Source organism: Taudactylus pleione, unplaced genomic scaffold, assembly GCF_031769625.1.
Source record: "Taudactylus pleione unplaced genomic scaffold, aTauple2 ptg001161l, whole genome shotgun sequence".
Lineage (NCBI taxonomy): Eukaryota > Metazoa > Chordata > Amphibia > Anura > Myobatrachidae > Taudactylus > Taudactylus pleione.
The window spans coordinates 125027-145388 of NW_028285562.1; the positions used below are offsets into that span (position 1 = coordinate 125027).

The 20362-nt window shown below is 46.1% G+C and overlaps 1 protein-coding gene across 1 annotated transcript; it reads right to left on the reverse strand.

Annotated features, from left to right (window-relative positions):
• Window positions 1–2919: 2919 nt before the first annotated feature.
• LOC148453386 (protein YIPF1-like) lies at window positions 2920–19499 on the reverse strand. Its single transcript, XM_088462188.1, has 3 exons — window positions 19482–19499; window positions 17336–17518; window positions 2920–3227 (listed from the first exon to the last, which is right to left on the reverse strand). The coding sequence occupies exons 2-3, from the start codon at window positions 17462–17464 to the stop codon at window positions 3132–3134; spliced, it is 225 nt and encodes a 74-aa protein (XP_088318314.1). The 5' UTR covers window positions 17465–17518; window positions 19482–19499; the 3' UTR covers window positions 2920–3131.
• Between the last annotated feature and the right edge of the window lie 863 nt (window positions 19500–20362).

Below are 20362 nucleotides of genomic sequence, written 5' to 3' on the forward strand. Positions count from 1 at the left end.
GGTAAAGTGGATTTAAGCAAGTTCATCTGTGCTGTCTGAATCATCTAAAGAGGCTTACATGTAATACATTCCTGATTTAAAGTGCTAAAGCATATACTGGAAATTGGTTTAAAATCCTGACAGGAAGTACCCAAGCATCATAAACCTTACCTGACATAAAGAATACCACAAAGTCTTTTGACTCATCCGGTTCCTCAGCTTCCTCAAAAATAAGCCCAAAAAACAAACACCAAATTTAAGGGAAAAAAAAAAAAAAAAAGCAAGTTAGAAAAAACACCCCAATTCTACTTGTTATCAGCGGAATTGGCAACAATGGGCCTGGCCAGCAAGGAACATTTTGAGAACAAGACCTGAACTGGGACCCCAGCCCATAATGGCAAGACTGAGTTGTGGTCCCGAGTGCTGGGAGTCTGCAGAGAACCTCCAGGCAGGTAATGAGACCTGGGATAGGAATTTATGTATTGATTACAAGTTTTTTTTTAACATGTCAACATTCTGACCGAACATGATGACTACATACCCTTTTGGAACAGGATGACTAGGAGTTACAGATCTTGGATTTGTTCAGAGACTGTACCCTAACATAGTCCTCTGACTTTGCTGCTGTGTGTACTAACCAGATGTGGGATTAGATTATCATTGAGATCTGCATATCTGGCAGAAGAGTAAACAGAGTGTTAAGGAGATCAGGGCAGTGCTCCAGCATTCTTGAGATAGGATATTTGCACTGTAGTTCAGTGGGGTAGGCAGCTTTTGATGTGAGGGGCAGCAAAGAGGCAAAAACAAAAGCCCCCCGGGCATTTAAATATGAAAATATCAAAATGTGAATACATTATTTCCAGCCAAACTGCACCACTAATTACACCTAGCAATACAATAAAACTAGGGATGTGCAGGCTCGGATAGCTTCGAGTTTGCACGTGGAGTTCGGATTTTTCCCTCCAAAAAAACGGAACTCAGAAAGAGGCAAAACGTCATCTTGCATGGACGAACATCATCATTCCTGGAAAAAGTCCATGCAAGATGACGTTTTGCCTCTTTCTGAGTTCCGTTTTTTTGGAGGGAAAAATCCGAACTCCACGTGCAAACTCGAACCTATCCGAGCCTGCACATCCCTAAATCAAACACACATATACTACAGCAATCTTAAACATTACAGCAATACCCCAACCTCTCACTGAAATCTTTTATAGCAACCCACATATTATACCAATACCCCCATAGGCGCACATGGCTTATTTCATTAGTCTTTTCACTGCTTATGGTAGTGTGTAGCACTACTTTGATGCTACATATTATACTAATGCCTCCACAAATTCCTTCTCTGGTGTACATCCATTCATCTGTATGTGAAAGGACTGAGATCCCACTTTCAGCATTGTCTTTAGAGGCCACCATCAGGGAGGTGTAGGTTATCCGTCTCAATATGGCCTTCTATGTGACTGATTCTGCATCTATGTACACAAACACCATCAGCGACATGCCCGTAGTACTCCCATAGGACATAACATCTCTATGCGTCTGACTAGCTTTCCTTGGTGCACCTTAGTAAATCTTCAAGTTTATTCGAGTAAAAAGACTGATTGAGTCGGGAGCCAAGCAAAAAGAGAAAACGGGTCAACCATGGACAAACCATGCTGCAATGTAAGGGGTACAAATACATGTTATTTACATGCAGTGGTTATACTGGCTGCTTATGCAACACAGATGGCAGACATCTTTATTTCACACTGCAATTTATTTTTGTGTTAGGGCACACCCCTCCTTAATTTAAATTTCTGCACCTTTTAAATTTGCCGCCACCAACCACCACCACCACCCTTCCCTACAGCACAGAATGGTTCTACCAAAGTGAAAAGTTACTTCCTCCTTTAGCTTGGCTCCTAACTCAGGATCAGCACCTAAGTGCCCAGGCTTCCAGCTCCTACTTCTGCACCACATGATATTCCCAGTGTCCCACTATCCGCAGATTGTAGTGTGATATTACTGACTGAATTCGCATCACAGGGATTTACTACAAATCCCTTGCAGGGACAGAGCTTGTGAGAAAGCTCTGTCCCTGCGAATCCCCTTTGGAGCCTTATCCCGGTATTTTCGCAAAAAATACAGATTAAGTGCTCCCGCATGCGTCGACCGGTCGCCGCTGCTCCCCCCTGGCACTAAGCTTGACCCCCCTCTCCCTTAATTACACTTACCTGCATGCTCCATACCTCCAGTCAGGTGATCTCCCATACTGCACTGGGACCCAATCACCTGATGACCGGGCAGCAGTGCACTATGGGAGACCAGCTGACTGGAGGTGGAATCATCACCGAAGGCTCGATCACCGGTCCCTGGAGTCAGGTAAGTAATTTTTATTTTTTTTTAACTATTTTTTTTTCTTTTTTTTACAGTAATCAGCTTGCGGTCTGTTTAGACCACACAGCTGATTACAAGGACCGACTCCCGTCTCTTCTCTCCCATTAGAGCAGGCCAGGAGTCCGGTAACCCGGGGAGACCCTGGATAACACCACCTCCAGGTGGCGTTATTATCACAGGGCTTTCCCCGATATTTTTTCACATTTTATTTTTAATAACTTTGGTCGATCACATTTCCCATTACAGTTATGGGAAATGCGATCTACAAATTCTACTCCAATTGCCCTGTAATAACAATAGGTGATGGTAAAATAATGTGAAAAGGGTGTGAAAACACCTTTTTTCACTTTTAGTCAAAATAATGTTAATAAATAGAGCCTTATGAGAGAATGATTTATCGTAAATACAAATATCTCATTTTATATCTCTCACATATATCATCTCTTTTATATTTTAGCTGTTTTAGGATAAGTAGTCAGTAAAAGAGCAGCTCAGCCATAGCGGTGTAAGCAATAAAGGCTCCATGTTATTGCAGCTGTCTAAAAAGAATTCTTCTTACAAGAGAAAAAAACGCCCTTTATTATGCAATCATTGCCTTTACCTCATTAAATAATCTCAACCAATAAAAATAGAGAGGAATTTGATAAGCAGAGAATAACAACTTCCACTGGACATAAGAATATTGTCTGGGTGATGCAGTATCCAAAGTGCCGTACATCTGGCTCACTGTATCTGTCCTTCTCAATATAGTCCTTGTACACACAGAGACAGGGTCACTGCTTATGTGTAGTTATATGTAATATTGGTGTTGCAGCGGTAATGAGAGAGCCTCCCGTAGTGTTGGCTTCCACTCTCCTGAAGAAATACTCCTGTACAAAAGAGAAAAGAGTCACATTAGTTACCTTCATTATGCCTCACAGATATTAGAACGGGATCGGTATGATTCACCCAACAGCGGCTGCCCGACATGGGTGAAAATCCTGATCGTCCCAAAGGTAAGTATTCACTAACCTAAATCCCTCCCCCCAGTGCCTAACCCTAATCCCCCCCTCTAAGTGCCTAAACCTAACCCCCCCCCCCTTCCCCACCACCTAAACCCATGTCCCTCGGAGGGGGTGCCTAACCCTGTCCCCCCGGGAGCCCTAAACCTAAACCCGGGCTCCCCGCACTCGGCATCACTTCGATCGGGATGCCAGTCTCCCGGCGTCGGTAAAATGACGGATGTCGCCTGTCATTTAACCCTCGCCGGGATAAAGCAGTCGGGAAGCCGGCTGTTGGGATTAGGTCCGCCGGCTTCCCGACTGCATACCATTAGAACAAGGTGTGGAGCTGCGCTAATAAAAAAATATATTAAATAAGATTATAGAACACTGGTAGGGCAGTAAGTGTCATGGCCACATTCATAATAATGCTGATTATATATATATATATATATATATATATACACACATACATACACACACACACACACACACACACACAGTACTCGTAGGCAGGTGTGGAAAAAAATGCTGCAAAGTAAGAATGCTTTAAAAAAATAGAAGTGTTAATAGTTTATCTATCAATTTACAAAATGCAAAGTGAATGAACAGAAGAGAAATTTAAATCAAATCAATATTTGGTGTGACCACCCTTTGCCTTCAACACAGCATTAATTCTTCTAGGTACACTTGCACACAGTTTTTGAAGGAAATCGGCAGGGAGGTTGTTCCAAACACCTTGGAGAACTAACCACATATCTTCTGTGGATGTAAGCTTCCTCAAATCCTTTTGCCTCTTCGTGTAATCCCCGACTCGATGAAGTTGAGTTCAGGGCTCTGTGGGGGCCATATCATCACTTCCAGGACTCCTTGTTTTTCTTTACGCTGAAGATAGTACTTTATGACATTGGCTTTATGTTTGGGGTCATTGTCCTGCTGCAGAATAAATTTGGAGCCAATCAGACACCTTCCTGATGGTATTTAATGATGGATAAGTACCTGCCTGTATTTCTCAGTACTGAGGATACAATTAATCCTGAACAAATCCCCAATTCCTTTTGCTGAAATGTAGCCCCAAATTTGATAGGAACCTCCAACCATGCTTCACTGTTGCCTGTAGACACTCATTATTGTACCGCTCTCCAGCCCTTCAGCTCAGAACTGGCAGAAACCAGTGGGACCCAGGTACACCCATCTACTGTTTGGAGAAGTCTGGCCAGAAGGTGTCTTCGTGGAAGAATTGCGGCCAAGAACCATACCTTCGACGTGGGAACAAAGCCAGGCGATTCAGCTATGCAGAAATTTAAAAAAAAATATTTGGCTGTAATAGAAGACAGTTTCTTCACCGTACAATAATGAGTGTCTGGAGGCAGTGCAGTGAAGCATGGTGGAGGTTCCTTGCAAGTTTGGGGCTGCATTTCAGCTAATGGAGTAGGGGATTTGGTGAGGATTAATTGTGTCCTCAGTGCTGAGATATTCAGTATAAAGAAGAACAAGGAGTCCTGGAAGTGATGATATGGCCCTGATATAATCATCATAGAATCGGTCTGGGATTACATGAACAGACGAAACTTCTGTGGCTGTAGGCTTGCTCAGATCCTTCTGTGGTTAGTTCTCCAAGATGTTTGGAACAACAGCCCTGCCGAGTCCCTTCAAAAACTGTGTGCATTTTTTCCACACCTGCCTAAAACTTAAGCTCAATACTGTGTGTGTATATATATATATATTTCAAACAAAGGTTTTTGGACCATGTATGTCACGCCAAAATAGCTGTCAGGCTGAAGGCTGCGTGTTCCCGCTGAGGATGACAGACCTGCAGTTTGCTTGACCACCCTGGCTTACTTGTGCTAAGTACTCATTATACTGTCATACCTCCTCATGATTTATGGGTTAACACAATCTATGTAGGCATTTTTTTTCCATGCTGCTAAGTGTTCTATAAAAACCTCTTTTTAGCATTTAAAGCGAATGTGCTGGCTCTTTGTTTGAACTCTAAAGAATAAATTTATAAGCCATGCACTCCAATAATTGTGCAGCTGGGTTCTGTAATATAAAAAAAATTATATATATATATATATATATATATACACACACACATATATATACATATATACACACACACACACACACACACACGATTTCCAGCCCCCCACAATATATTTAACATATTGTGTTTTTTACAATTGATATTAAAATATTACTGTTAAGAACATGTCTTGACACTTACTTCCCTATCAGTTTTCTATAACCTTAGCTAATATAAGGTTTATTAGTGCTGTTCCACATCTTTTTCTTTTTTGGTTTGAGTTTGTGAAAAATCCAATCTAAATTCCTAATTTGGAACTATCTGATGTATTCCTAGTTTTTATTATATGTTTTTACACATGGGTGTTTATTCACTTTTATTATATATTATAAAATATATTAGCACTGAGGAAGGATTTTCTTTTAAGTTTACAGATAATGACTCATTCACATCAGACCCAGCCTCACTGGTGCTTATTGTCTAATGTCCATATCTCACACACACAACACACATTTAGGTCCATTTTTCAGTAGACATTTAAGCTACCAGTATTTTATGTTGGACACTAAAGAAAACCAGGGCACCCGCAGGAAACCCACACAAACACCGGGAAACCACAAGTGCCACATCGATAGTGACCGAATCAATAGAAAGTCACTGCTAACCAGTGTGCCATCCTCTTTGCTCAGCAGAAGGTCAACCAGACAAAAGCCATCATAAACTCCACTAAGTAGCCCAGTTCAGCTCCGTACAGTTCCTGGTCACCGCTCAGTGATCATTATGGTTATGTATTTGTTTGCTGGTGCTATATAAGTAAATGTTAATACTGTTGTGCTTTATAATTGGCATCTGTATACTGTATGCAGACAATATTTACACAGCCTCTATGAGACAGGAAATGGAAGAATAGTGGACTTCCCCCTCCCCTAAGGAGTTGGACACAGTGCCCTTCATTAATTTTGTTATGGGCACGATCATTCTTTGCAACCCACAGCATTACTTGAACAGGGGGATCAAGTGCACAATTTGGTGGCTTCCATCCACAGGTCACAAATGTGTCATACTTAGAAAGCCACAGCTGGCTAATAAACAGTGCACCAGAATGTGTAGTCTGTCCTGAAGAGAAGGTACAATCTCCCCACTCCTTAACAACCCACAGAATACAGTCTGTTACTACACAGCAGTGGCCGGCACTATGGTCTCCACACTGGCTCTTTATATGCAGCTTCACAGCCTCCTGTGGCAGATAAGTCTCCTGCAATCCTGGAACAGGTTCTCTTGCTCAGTACTCAAATGTCATTGGTCTATCTTCCAGGACAAATGCCTTTCTATTTTTCAGGTGAATGGAGTTGTCTCATGGTACATTGGGGGGGATTCTTCGTAGCTAGAGCCTGGCAAATGACCAAAACCAGTAGAAGAGGGGCCAACTTTTTTCCAGTGTGCTGCGTACAGAGGAGCTTCCACACTGTCTGTACCCACCTACAGGCACCGGTGCAGAGGATTTACTGAGTGTAACATTCTGTGATCTCCCCTGATATCACGTCTCATGGAACTTGGATCTAAGGTTTATACTGGGAAACACTATGGGGCTGAGCAGGTCACAAAATAAGCACAATTCACGCAAAAATATCATATTTAATTTATTTTGCATGTGGAAAATGTATTTAATAAAGCATGCACCCAAAAACAATGTATATCCTGAAAAACCGAGAAGGCAGCCATCAGCGTCACACCAGTGTGTTCACATCCAGCCAATCTCAAGCAGTCAGCTAGTGCTAGGTATATGACACCACCTGCTGCATTTACGGTCGCAGGCTGGAATCACCATCGATGATGGTGGACGGCGCCGGGCTTCAGCTTACTTAGGCTGGCTAGCTTGTGAGCCCAGGACACTGCAGATCCTTGACTAGCCACTCTCTGAAAATATGCTATGGCAGCCACCCCTGCACCACCCCTTAAATGCCTCTGCCTGTCAATCAGGCAGAGGCATTCAAGGGTTTGCATGCGACTACTCAGGATCCATTCTGCACACTCGCAGAATGGGTCATGCGCAGATTCCAGATAATTGTGAATCTGCAATCAGCAGTGACCTTGCGTTCACAGCTGAATCAGGCCAAGAGTTTGATGATGACACTTTCTGTTACCAGTATGCCAGATTTGAACTAGAAATCTAAAATATTTTATTGGCTACATAATATTTTTCTCTGTTTAACAAAAAAGAAGATTTATGTGCTTACCTATTAAATCCTTTTCTTCGATTCCATAGGGAACACAGGCTCTACACTGGGTACAGGTTGGTGGGATGGAGTGTGGACACCACACAGTTAACTTTGTCAGACAAAGCCCAGGCTCCCCCCCCTCCCCCTATACCCCGCCCCCAGACACAGGCATTTCAGTTAACAAGCCTAAGGGCAAGGAGCGAGAAGGAAGACCGGCACGCACTCAGGTCCAAGCACACAAGAAATGTGAAAAGAAGAAACGAAGCAAAGCAAAGCTCCGCAAGTCACGTCCGTCAGGGTGGGCGTCCTGTGTCCCATATGGAATCGAAGAAAAGGATTTAACAGGTAATCACATAAATCTCCTTTTTCTTCTTCCTCCATAGGGGACATAGGCTCTATGCTGGGACAACCCAAAGCTAATCTCCTAAGGGAGGGAATGCTCCTAGGCTGCGCTGTGGACTCTCCGCCCAAAAGCCACACCATGGGTGGTGAATGTATCAAAGGAATAGAACTTCAGGAATTTATTGGCAGAAGACCACGTGGCCACCCACAACGTATCTGCATAAGCACCACGTCATACTGTCCACGACGTTCCCATCGACAAGGTTGAATGAGCCTTCACTACAGACGGTGCAGGAAGATCCGACGCAGCATAAGCGTGGCGATTAGTCAATGGATCAATCTAGCCAGCACCATTTGCTAAAGTCATGCAGGACAAAGAGAGCATCTGTCCTACGCCGATCCTTTGTCCTATCTCCATAAATCCGAAGGGCCCGCACGACATCCAGAGAGGCCTCCTCCGGAGAAGAACCCGGAACCTGGAAAGCAGGAACCACAATATCTTGATTGACGTGAAACCTGAAAACAACCTTAAGAAGGTAACATAGTCGGGTCCGAAGGACAGCTCTGTCCTGGTGAAAGATTAGAAACGTAGCGTGACAGGACATAACTCTCAAGTCCGACACCCATCGGCAAGAACTTATAGCAAGGAGAAAGACAGACTTCCAGGTCCACCGTGTCCAAGGGCTCAAAGGGCGAAGATTGAAGGGCCCTAAGAACCAGACACAAATTCCAAGAAGCCACCAGCAGTATAAGCGGGAGTTGTACGTGGAGGACACCTTGAAGAAAGGTCTGATCAACCTGTCTGAAAGAGGACTGAAAGAGCTGAAACCTGCACTTTTAATGAAGCAAGGCGGAGGCCCAAATCCAGCCCCGTCTGCAAAAAGGAGAGAACCAGAGAGAGTCAAAATGACCTTAAGATTTCTAGCCGAACACCAGTCAAAGCAAGTCCTCCAAACCCGATGGTAAATCCTAGCTGAAGAGGGCTTACGGGCATTGAGCATAGTGTTAATGTCTGACCTGGAGAACCCCTTAGTCTCAAGAGCCACCCTGTCAAAGCAAGACGGGCCAGATCCGGATGAAAGCACGGGTCCTGAGACAGAAGATCTGAGCACAGAGGAGCTTCGACAGAAAGGCCTTGTAGATCTGCATATCAGACCCTCCGCGGCCAATCAGGAGCCACTAGGATCACCGTGCCACCTTCAAGCTTTAATTTGCAGAGGACCCGCAGACATAGAGAGATTGGAGGGAAGATGTGCAGTAGCGGAAAGGTCCACCGAACCGCCAGAGCATTCACCAGAAAGGCTGCAGGATATCTGGTGCGAGAGCAGTACTTCAGAACTTGGTGACTGTGTCAAGACGCCATCATGTTGATGTCCGGCAAGACCCAGCGAAAAACCAAGAGAAGAAAGACGTCCGGATGTAGGGCCCACTCGCCTGAATGAACGTCCTGGCGGCTTAGGAAGTCCACTTCCCAATTTTGCACTCCGGGAATGTAAACCGCCGACAGGGATGGAAGATGCCTTTCCGCCCAAAGAAGAATGCGCCTGACCTCCCTCATGGCAGCACGATTGCTAGTACCGGCCTGATGGGGTATGTAAGCAACAGCCATCGACTTGTCGCACTATACCTGGACAGAGCGACTCGCAGAAGAGGCAAAGCTCAACACAGGGCCCTGTAAACCGCTTGGAGCTCCAGAAAGTTGATCAGCAAACGGATCTCCTGGGCCTACCTTTGACCCTGGAAGGTCTGCCGACAGGAAACCGCCCCCCCACCCCCGAAAACTTGCGTCGGTTGTAAGAAGGACCCAGTCCTAAATCCAAAAGGGACAACCTATGGTCAGATTGGACCCCTGGAGTCAACACAAGAGAGAGTGACGTACCTCCTGAGAGAGAACAATCGTCTGGGACCTGAGATGTAGATGGGATTTGTCCCACCGGGCTTGAGTCTCCAATTGGAGAGGCCAGGAACATAACTGTGCATACTGCACCGTGTCAAAGGTAGAGACCAGAGAGCTCAGAATCTGCATGCAAGAGTAAATTGACACCCGGCGGTGATGCAGAAACAAACAAATCTTGGCTTGTAAGTCCCGAACCTTGTCTGCCGGGAGGAGCACCCGCTGAGTCCTTGAGTCCAGCAAGGCTCCTAAATGCACCATTTCCTGAGAGGGAGTTAGAGAGGATTTCTTCCAATTGATGACCCATCTGTGAGGCTGGAGAAGATCCACCGTGATTCAAATGTGCTCCCTGAGAACCTCCTGAGCCTGGGCCAGAAGAAGGCAGTCGTCCAAGTAGGGAAATATCGGATTCCCCTGTTCCGAAGATGAGCCACCATGAACTTCGTGAAGAAACGAGGAGCCGTGGAAAATGGCAAAGCCTGAAATTGGAAATGATCCTCCTGGGCCACAAACCTGAGGAATCGCTGATTATGGAGAAGGATGGGGACATGTAAATAGGCATCCTGGATGTCTAAGGAGGCCATGAAGTTCCCCAGCTCCATGGCCAGAATAATGGCGAAAAGCGATTCCATTCAGAACTTGGGAATCCTCAAGAACCTATTGAGAGACTTCAGGTTTAGAATCGGTCAGAATAACCCGTTCAACTTGCGAACCAGAAATAGACTGGCATAGAAGCCCGTGACCCGCTGAGACGCGGGAAACGGAACAATGACCTTGCAGGCCAGAAGAGAGCGAACGTACTCCCTCGAGGCTTCTGCCTTCTTCTGATCCAAAGAAAGATCTGTGGAAAAAAAAAAACTGGGTTAGAGGATACTCTCGAAAAGTCAATGCATAGCCCTGGGAGACCTCCCCTCTTACCCAGGCATCCTCCGAATTCATCTTCCAAATTTCGGGAAAAAAAAAAAAAAGAAGGTTTAGAAAAAAAGGTTTAGAATCCTTGGCAGAGGAACCCTGGGACCTAGAAAACAACAAACCCTTGGCTTTACCCTGCGGACAAAAGGACCGAAAATTAGAAGATTGCGACCTAGAAGCGGCCTCAGAAGGGAGAAAGGCAGTCTTAGATGCCGCCACTGTAACTGCGATTTTATCCAATTCTGGACCAAAGTGAACATTCCCCGAAAAGGGCAGAGCCTCAAGGGCCTTTTGAGAATCAGAATCCGCATGCCAGTAATGAAGCCAGAGAGCTCTCCTAGCTGACACTGAAGAGGCCGAAACTTGGAAGTTAGTATCCCAGTGTCTATAGTCACCTCCAAAAGATAAGAAACAGTCTCCCGGATATGCTCCACGAGAGACAAAATAACATTCCTGTTGGTACCTAAAGTAAGGCCATCCTCCAGGGCATCTGCCCAGCGACCAATGGCCTTGGTAACCCAGGCAGATGCAAGAGCCGGGCGAGCTACTGTACCCTCTTTAGAGTAAATAGACTTAAGGATCCGACGGATAGGAAGTTGGAGACTTATCTTAAGTGATGCACTGTTCATAAGAGGAAGACTGGTATTCTTAACTAGGTGGGCAACATGCGCATCAACCGGGGGAGGAGACTCACATTTAGCCCGACCAGCTCCCGGCAGAGGATAAAAAGTAGGAATGTGCTTAGAAACTAGGAAGCGCCTATTAGGGTGGGACCAAGCCTCCGCCAAAAGGTCCTCAAGCTGCGCTGAAAAAAAATTCTGAAACAGCCTTTTACCGTTTAAACACTGGAGCAATGGACACAGGAGCCGGCTCCGCATCCATGATTAGCAAAACTAATTTAACTGCTTTGATCAAGGAAACCACTTCTAAAACTACTTCTACCTGCGGCTGGGAATCCACATCAGAGGCAACAGATACATCCTCCTCCTGGTCGGAGGGAACATCAGTCAGATTCAATATCAGACAAGGGTGTAGAGCGGTCCCTCTTAGCAGACCTACGCTTAGAAGCGCGCTCACTGTCCAGCATCTGTTTGAAGGACTCGGACACCTGCGGTAATCACCGAAACTGAATGCATAAAGGACTACATACATGGAGGCTCCATAGCGAAAGGCAGCAAAGGGGATGGCATCACATTAGAAATCTGGGCCACACCTGAAGGGCCACCAGCAGGGTGGGCAACCACAGGGGCTGAGAGCATATCCACTACCTGTAGCATTACCTGGGATAACGAGGAAATCCAAGCCGGTTCCTAGCTAGCAGGCGCAGCTGGAGGGGTCTCGTGCTGTGAAGTATTAAAACAGCGAACACAGAGACCATCGTGGTCCAGAACCTGTGAAGAAAACACATCCGTACAAGCCCTGCAATTACCCAGCATAAAAGCACCTACCTCCTTGGGAGCTTTACCCCTGGAAGACATTGAACAGAAATCCAAGGAGAACCCCACACACCAGAGCCAGAACTGAGATGTGCAAATTAGGGCAGAGAATGTAAATGCACCACAGATAGACAAATAAGTGGGGCTATGCAGAGGCTGACTATGCAAAGTACATTAACAGTCAAACATACAGAAACATTCAATGCAATATAAGGCAGTAAGCGCTCAACAAACCAGCCCCAAACGGGGAGGAAAGAGAAATATGCATAACCTGACCACTGAGGGTGAAGAATACAGGGAGACCGGGAGCCTGCACACCCCAGACACTAGCTGAACTGCAGACACTCAGAAAAAGGCTGCCCAGCATATGTGAGGAGGGAAAAGAAGGAGGAATGACCCTGGATCAGACACTTATGAAGGAGCGTCCGGGGGCAGCGGAGGAGCCAGCGGGGAGAGCTGGCAAAAGGTAGCCTCTGCTCAGCGCCCTGCTGGACTAGTGGGGATGCGGAGAGGACTTGGGTCCCCACTGCCAGTGTCTCCCATACCAGCGGTAAGAAGCAGGGAGCCGCATTTACCTCTCCCCGGCTGCGAGCGCTCACTGAGACTGGAGCTCCGGCCAAGGACACTAGCCCAGTCACCGGCACTGGGATGATTGAGCAGCAGCGTAAGCATCCTCCAGGACGCCAAGCGCTGCACTCTCATTGTAAAATAAATAAAAATGAAATAAAAGCTGTAAACACAGCTGACACTGTGTGCCTGTCTACATAAAAAACCATTGTGGTGGTGAATAGAGGCCAAAATCTGAAAATTCTGTCAATGTCCCAATATTTATGGACCTGACAGATTGTATGTATGTATGTATGTATGTATATATATATATATATATATATATATATATATATATATATATATATACACACATATATACACACACACAATCTCATAGATCCCCTTAGCATAGTTTTTAATTGATTATGTGTGTATGTCTGTCTAAAAAGTTCGGTGACTGGTCTGATATATCTGTATGCAACAAGGTCGCTCATGTGCGCTGACATGCATGGACATGTCTGGACCTGCCACCAGTCGGGGTTTGCCAGAGGCCACCGCACTGCCATTGCAGTCATTTCAACAGTGTGTCCCGAGCAGTGTGCCTCGGACAGCAATTTTTTTTCCCTGACTCATATCTTCTACATCAATACTTTCAAAGTGCTCAGTGACCAAGGATTGTCAGTGGTCAATCAGCGGGCGGACTACACATTATATGCTGGGAGTGATTACACAATAACCGACCGTACTGCAGCCGGTCCTGAGCTGGAATCTGTAGCGGCTTCATTCACTCCTACAAGCCATTTATGACAGACCGCTATCATACGCGGCACAGATACCCGGTGACAGCACGGAGCATCTACCATTTACACTGGAGCTCCAGAGCACTATCAAGGCTTGTGAGCAGGGCCTTCCTACCTATACATCTGTCTGTTATTACCCAGTTTTGTTCTATTAATGTTTACAATTGTAAAGCACAATGGAATATGCTGCGCTATACACTACCGTTCAAAAGTTTGGGGTCACTTAGAAATTTCTTATTTTTGAAAGAAAAGCTCTGTTTTTTTCAATGAAGATAACATTAAATTAATCAGAAATACACTCTATACATTGTTAATGTGGTAAATGACTATGCTAGCTGCAAACGTCTCGTTTTTAAAGGAATATCTACATAGGTGTATAGAGGCCCATTTCCAACAACCATCACTCCAGTGTTCTAATGGTACATTGTGTTTGCTAAGCGCGTTAGAAGACTAATGGATGATTAGAAAACCCTTGTGTAATTATGTTAGCACAGCTGAAAACAGGTTTACTTGTTAGAGAAGCTATAAAACTGGCCTTCCTTTGAGCTAGTGGAATATCTGGAGCATCACATTTGTGGGTTCAATTATGCTGTCCAAATGAAAAAGAGAACTTTCATATGAAACTCGACAGTCTATTCTTGTTCTTAGAAATGAAGGCTATTCCATGCGAGAGGTTGCCAAGAAACTGAACATTTCCTACAACGGTGTGTACTCACACAGAAGAACATTTGTGAGATGCAGAACAAGTGAAAAGATGCTTGAAGAGTGCCTGACGCTATCTGTTATGCATGGTGGAGGTAATGTGATGGTCTGTGACTGCTTTGGTGCTGGTAAAGTGGGAGATTTGTTCAAGGTAAAAGGGATTTTGAATAAGGAAGGTTATCACTCCATTTTGCAACGCCATGCCATACCCTGTGGACAGCACTTGATTGGAGCCAATTTCCTCCTCCAACAGGACAATAACCCAAAGCACACCTCCAAATTATGCAAGAACTAATTTAGGGCAGAAGCAGGCAGCTGGCATTCTGTCTGTAATGGAGTGGCCAGCGCAGTCACCAGATCTCAACCCCATTGAGCTGTTGAGAGAGCAGCTTCAGTGTTCGCAAATAAGCATATTTTACCCGATATTGGGCACTGGGGACACAGATAGACTCTCATTGGCTGCTGCTGTGGAAAGCCATGCTGGGATCAAGTGTCTGATCCCAGCATCGGCACAGCATCTGTGCCCGGCACAGGGACAGTGTGTTTGTTCCCAGCGCCGTGTAAGCCACCGCAGCGGGTACCTGGTGAAGGGACCGCCTGGTCCCTTCCACCAGTGTCGGCAGTAAAGTGGCAACGGGAGAAGCTTGGCTCCGCGTGCAAGCTAAGCGGAGCTCGCTGCCCAGATGCTAAGAAGCGGCGGCGGTTGTTTGGCACTGGCCGCGAGCAGTTTGGCTCGCGGTCCAGCAGCCAATAGGAGGTAGACGCGACGAGCCAATCGTGGCTCGATGCGTCAGCCACACCCACTCACGGCGTCTTGAATTAGACGCTGCTGAGCGGGAAACTTCAATCTGGCAGCGGGGGGGAGGAGTGAAGACCTCCCAAAGACAAGAGAAGAGCAGCGCGGCAACAGTTTTGGCGTTCGCGCAAGAGGCCAGAAGACTGCGTGATCAAGGAGGAAGAAAGGAAGAGGCGGCACCACTGGCCAGGACAGGGCCAGCGGCAGAAGAATGAAGCTGGGGACCTAAGAGGACTGCAGGGGTGGAAAGAAAAAGAGCTAACGAAGCTCCCTCCCCCCTCCGCAACCTCTTCCACCGTACGGGTAGGCGGCCTTGGGCCACCATTATTTAACCCTTCCCTATACCACCAGGGTTGTAGGCCTAATTGAAGGTTTGAGTGACCTGGCATTAAGCCCAGGTCACTAAAGGGCAAATAGGTGTGCCAATACTGGGGGCAATGCATAGGGGATAAACTACTGGGGGCAATGCATAGGGGGTTTACTACTGGGGGCAATGCATACAGCGATTAATACTGGGGGTACTGCATAGGGGGATTACTACTGGGGGCAATGCATAGGGGGTTTACTACTGGGGGCAATGCATGGGGGTTTACTACTGGGGGCAATGCATAGGGGGATTACTACTGGGGGCAATGCATAGGGGGATTACTACTGGGGGCAATGCATAGGGGGATTACTACTGGGGGCAATGCATAGGGGGATTACTACTGGGGGCAATGCATAGGGGGATTACTACTGGGGGCAATGCATAGGGGGATTACTACTGGGGGCAATGCATAGGGGGATTACTACTGGGGGCAATGCATAGGGGGATTACTACTGGGGACAATGCATAGGGGGGGGACTACTAGGGGCAATGCATAGGGGGCATTAATGTGCGGCATAATGTTTAAGGCCGGGCATGGCTGTGTGGCATCATTTGTAAGGGCTATTACTGCATGGCACAATGTGTAAAGACCGGGCATTAGTGTGCGGCATAATGTTTAAAAACCGGGCATGGCTGTGTGGCAAAATGTGTGAAGACCGGGCACTGCTGTGTGGCATAATGTGTAAATGGCATTAATGTGCTGCATAATGTGTAAAGGCAGGGCATGGCTGTGTGGCATCATTTGTAAGGGGTTAGGGGAGGTCTGAGAGGCATATGGGGAGCTCTAAAGCATAAATTATTATGGGACCCAGAAATGGTCAGGTAGGACCCCATTTTTTTTTTTTAAAGTGGAGGTCCCTGGGCCCCACATATATTGTCACTCACCGCGATCACTGCAACTTGACCGTATGGTACGCAAGAAGTGCCCATCAAGCCAATCCAACTTGTGGGAGGTGCTTCAGGAAGCGGGGGATGACATTTCTTCAGATTACCTCAACAAATTAACAGCTAGAATGACAAAGGTCTGCAATGCTGTAATTGCTGTAAAAGGAGCATTCTCTGACGAAAGCAAAAAAGTTTGAAGGACAAAATTATTATTTCAAATTAAAATCATTATTTCTAACCTTTCCAATGTCTTGACTAGATGTTCATTTTGCAACTCATTTGATAAATAAAAGTCAGTTTTCATGTAAAACACAATATTGTCTGGGTGACCCCAAACTTTTGAACGGTAGTGTATAATAAATAAAAATAATAAATAAATAATTCCACTGATGATGGTAATATCACACAGGTCTAGAGCACATATCTTGATATTGGAACTGTGTTTATTTTAGAACCTATGACCTTTCCACATGATATCTATTTATCTAGACCAGCTATTGTAGATTATTAGGGTTAACTTTGTTAAAAAATGTATCCAACATAACATAGTTATCTTTTGTATGAGTCAGCTACTTCAGGTGTTTTATTTTATATTGTATTTTATATGTATGGTATGAAAGGAGTCTCCTATAGTATATGCTATATGGTTTTTCATGATAATAAATACTAGTTTGATCACACAGTGACAATTTTATGAGTATTAATTATAGGATTGCGCAGCCAATAACTTCTATCATATACAAGTCTTGAATATAGTACAAAATTTTCTTCCTTGGCAGCTGCAACCAGTTAATTACCCGATCACAGACCACACTGTGAGCTCTAGGGTCAGCCAAAACTTTCCATCTTTTTTCCTATCCCAAGGACCTATAACAGAGACCTCCAGTTGCGCCAACTGAAAAGCAAGAATTAGGTGCACTGGTGTAGAAAATACAGTTCGGTCCTGAATGGCTATGGCATCATCCAATCAGGCGCTGGCTGTCATTTCAGTTACTGCATTGCAAACTGCTGCTCTCCAAGAGAGATCCCTGAGTACACCCTGTAATACAACTTTATATAATCTCCATACCTTACAGCCGACAGCCAGAAGCACGTGTAGAAGCAACATGCTTGTTACCATGCCAAGAGACACCATTTTGTTGTCTTTGCGGATGTGTGGCCAGAAGGCAAGAATGAGGACAAAGCCAGAGAGGCACATGGCCACAAGTAGGATAATCCAGCGGAAGATTTCAGAAGGGAATACACAGAGTACCTGAGAACAGAGCAGAGATGCTTCAAATCGTTATTCCTGTACAGGTTCTTGATACAGTCCTGGCTACTCTTTAATAATTAAAAGGTGTTTTACACCATAGGACCTGCTGTACGGATGTGATTTAATGCTGTGGTGACTGCTAGTTATAATGTTTCTGTGGCTCTGAATGGGCTAAACCATCACAAATAATGGTAAACAGTGTCCTGATTTTCCAGTAAATAGGAGAGGACTCCCAATTGTATTGTGACACTGATCCCCAGCAACTCTCCCCACTACATGACAGAACTGGGCCGGTGTCACACAAATGATGGGAACCCTAATGGAAAGAACTGATCTGGGGAAATAATAAATTGTATGTACTCCTACCTCTCCACAAAGGTGTAAAATATTATCATCCCTCAATTACCAGCAGCCCTAACCAGGGTACAGATCTTTAATAGTGTCTGAAGTGTTGCTAAAATACACTACAGGGGGAATGGGGTTCAAATATTAAACACTACATATCAGGTTCTTTTACTGAATCATCAGTGACCCTGCTCCAGTTTATGAAGCAATCCTTCTACAGCATGTACAAAGCATGCGTTACCTAGGAGACTAAGGCCCTCATTCAGAGCCGGACGCTGTGAGCAGAGCGCTCGCTCTGAATGAGGGCCGTCCTCCATAAAAATGGAGCGTCCTCCTGGACGCTCGTATAGCTGTGGGTCACCACCCACAGCACATACGAGCGTGCAGGATGATGGTCGCGATGGTCTTGACCATCGCCAGTGTGACCATAAGCCTGTGGTCGGGGTTTTCGACCACAAGCCCTGGAGTGATTTTGGCTCTATCAGAGCCAAAATCACTCCCACTGACATCACTAGTGATGTCAGTGGGGCCGGCTTCTGACGGTAGGCGTTCCCTTGGGGACGCCTCCGTCTGGCAGGAACGCCCCCGGCACGCCCATCAAAGGGGGCGTGCTGTCAATCAACATCGACAGCACGCCCCCTTTGATCAGACACAACGAGCGAAGGAAAGTACTTCGCTCGTCGCGTCTGGCGCATGCGCAGTGCACACCATCGACCCACTTGCGAGCGGACAGCCGCTTGCAAGTGGGTCTGAATGAGGCCCTAAGGCCCTGATTCAGAGCCGGACGCTCTGACCAGAGCGCTCGCTCTGAATCAGGGCCCACCTCCATTAAAATGGAGCGTCCTCCCGGACGCTCGTATAGCTGTGGGTCACCACCCACAGCATATACGAGCGTCCAACAAGATGGTCGCGATGGTATTGACCATCGCGACCATCGGACTTGCGAGTGAAACCCTGTGGTCGGGTTTCTCAACCGCAAGGCCAGGAGTGATTTTGGCTCTATCAGAGCCAAAATCACTCCCACTGACATCACTAGTGATGTCAGTGGGGCCGGCTTCAGACGGTAGGCGTTCCCATAGGAACGACTCCGTCTGGCAGGCACGCCCCCGGAACGCCCACCAAAGGGGGCGTGCTGTCAATCAACATCGACAGCACGCCCCCTTTGGTGCGAGACCCGGAGCGATGGAAAGTCCTTCGCTCGCCGGGTCTCGCGCATGCGCACGACGGAGCTCCCTCCGTCATGCTCATGCGCAGTGGGGACCATCGACCCACTTGCGAGCGTACTGCCGCTCGCGAGTGGGTCTGAATGATCCCCTAAGAGTCAAAAATCGTACTACTTCCACATTTTAAATATTCATGAAAGATGCAAAGGAGAGCAACACCAAACTGCTAAACTAGATCTGTTTTCTCTAATGGATGGAACAGACCCAATGATGGGCAGGTTTGGTCATTTATAAACATATATTAAGTTTTATTCTCTCATATCTTACAAAGGCTCCGATAAATATTTCCATGTCTTTGGGGGTCAGATTTCACATTAGCCAAAGCAGCCTGGATAACACAGCGTTCTATAGAAAAAAACTGTCATACACACACAGAACAGCTAAGCGATACTCACTGTGGATGGGATAAACGCAGACAATGGCCCTCATTCAGAGCCACTCGCTAGCGGCAGTACGCTCATTCCGAGCGATGTTCGCACATCTGCGCATGCGTACGGATCGTTATACGCATGCGCGAACCAGTCAGTGCGGCCGAAATTCATGTGCTCGCAATATAGCGAATGCATGCTATTTTGAGTGACAGAATGAGGCGTATGTGGGTGGTAACAGGGGAAGGTGCTAGAAAATGGGAGTGGAGATCCGAACGCAGGCGTGCTTAAAGGTCAAAACGGGCGTTTTATGGGTGTGCATAATTAATACAGCAGCGTCATTGACCGCGTCACTGGGTTATTTTATAGCCAGAACTGCTCGCAAGATTGTGGTAGCAAAAACCAACCACAAGAATAGCGAGCAGTTCATACGCTGGTCGATGTACTCGATTAATCTAATAAATAGCGGACATGACGTATGGTGCGAGCGGCCAGGGGGCGTTTTTAACAAATAAACGAGCGTATGTTTTGCTCGCTCGTTCAGACTTAGAGGTGTGAACAGACTGCAATTTGCGAACGGATCATTTGAATAGCCACCCCTTGTTTTTGAACGAACGACCGCAAATAGCGAACGGCTCTGAATCAGGCCCAAAGAGTACCCATAGACGCACACGGTCTCCATGAAGCTGTAGGTCCCGCCAGACTGGCTCACCCCTTTCTTCCACTGTAGAAATCCCCAGAGACCTAAAGGCACCAGCCAGGCATAACTGTATATGGCAATACCAGCAACCGTTACTGTCAGAGCAGAAAATACATTCACCAAAGATATCATCCTCAACACAGCGGACAGCCACAGACAAGCGCTAATTGTAGAGGAACAAAAAGCTTTCACTGACCAATAGAACACA

Coding starts and splice junctions, on each gene's coding strand:
- LOC148453386 (XM_088462188.1), bottom strand. CDS start 17,464: ATGTGCCTCTCTGGCTTTGTCCTCATTCTTGCCTTCTGGCCACACATC. Junction 3,228..17,335: donor TTCTGGCTGTCGGCTGTAAG/GTATGGAGATTA, acceptor TCTTTTGTACAG/GAGTATTTCTTCAGGAGAGT.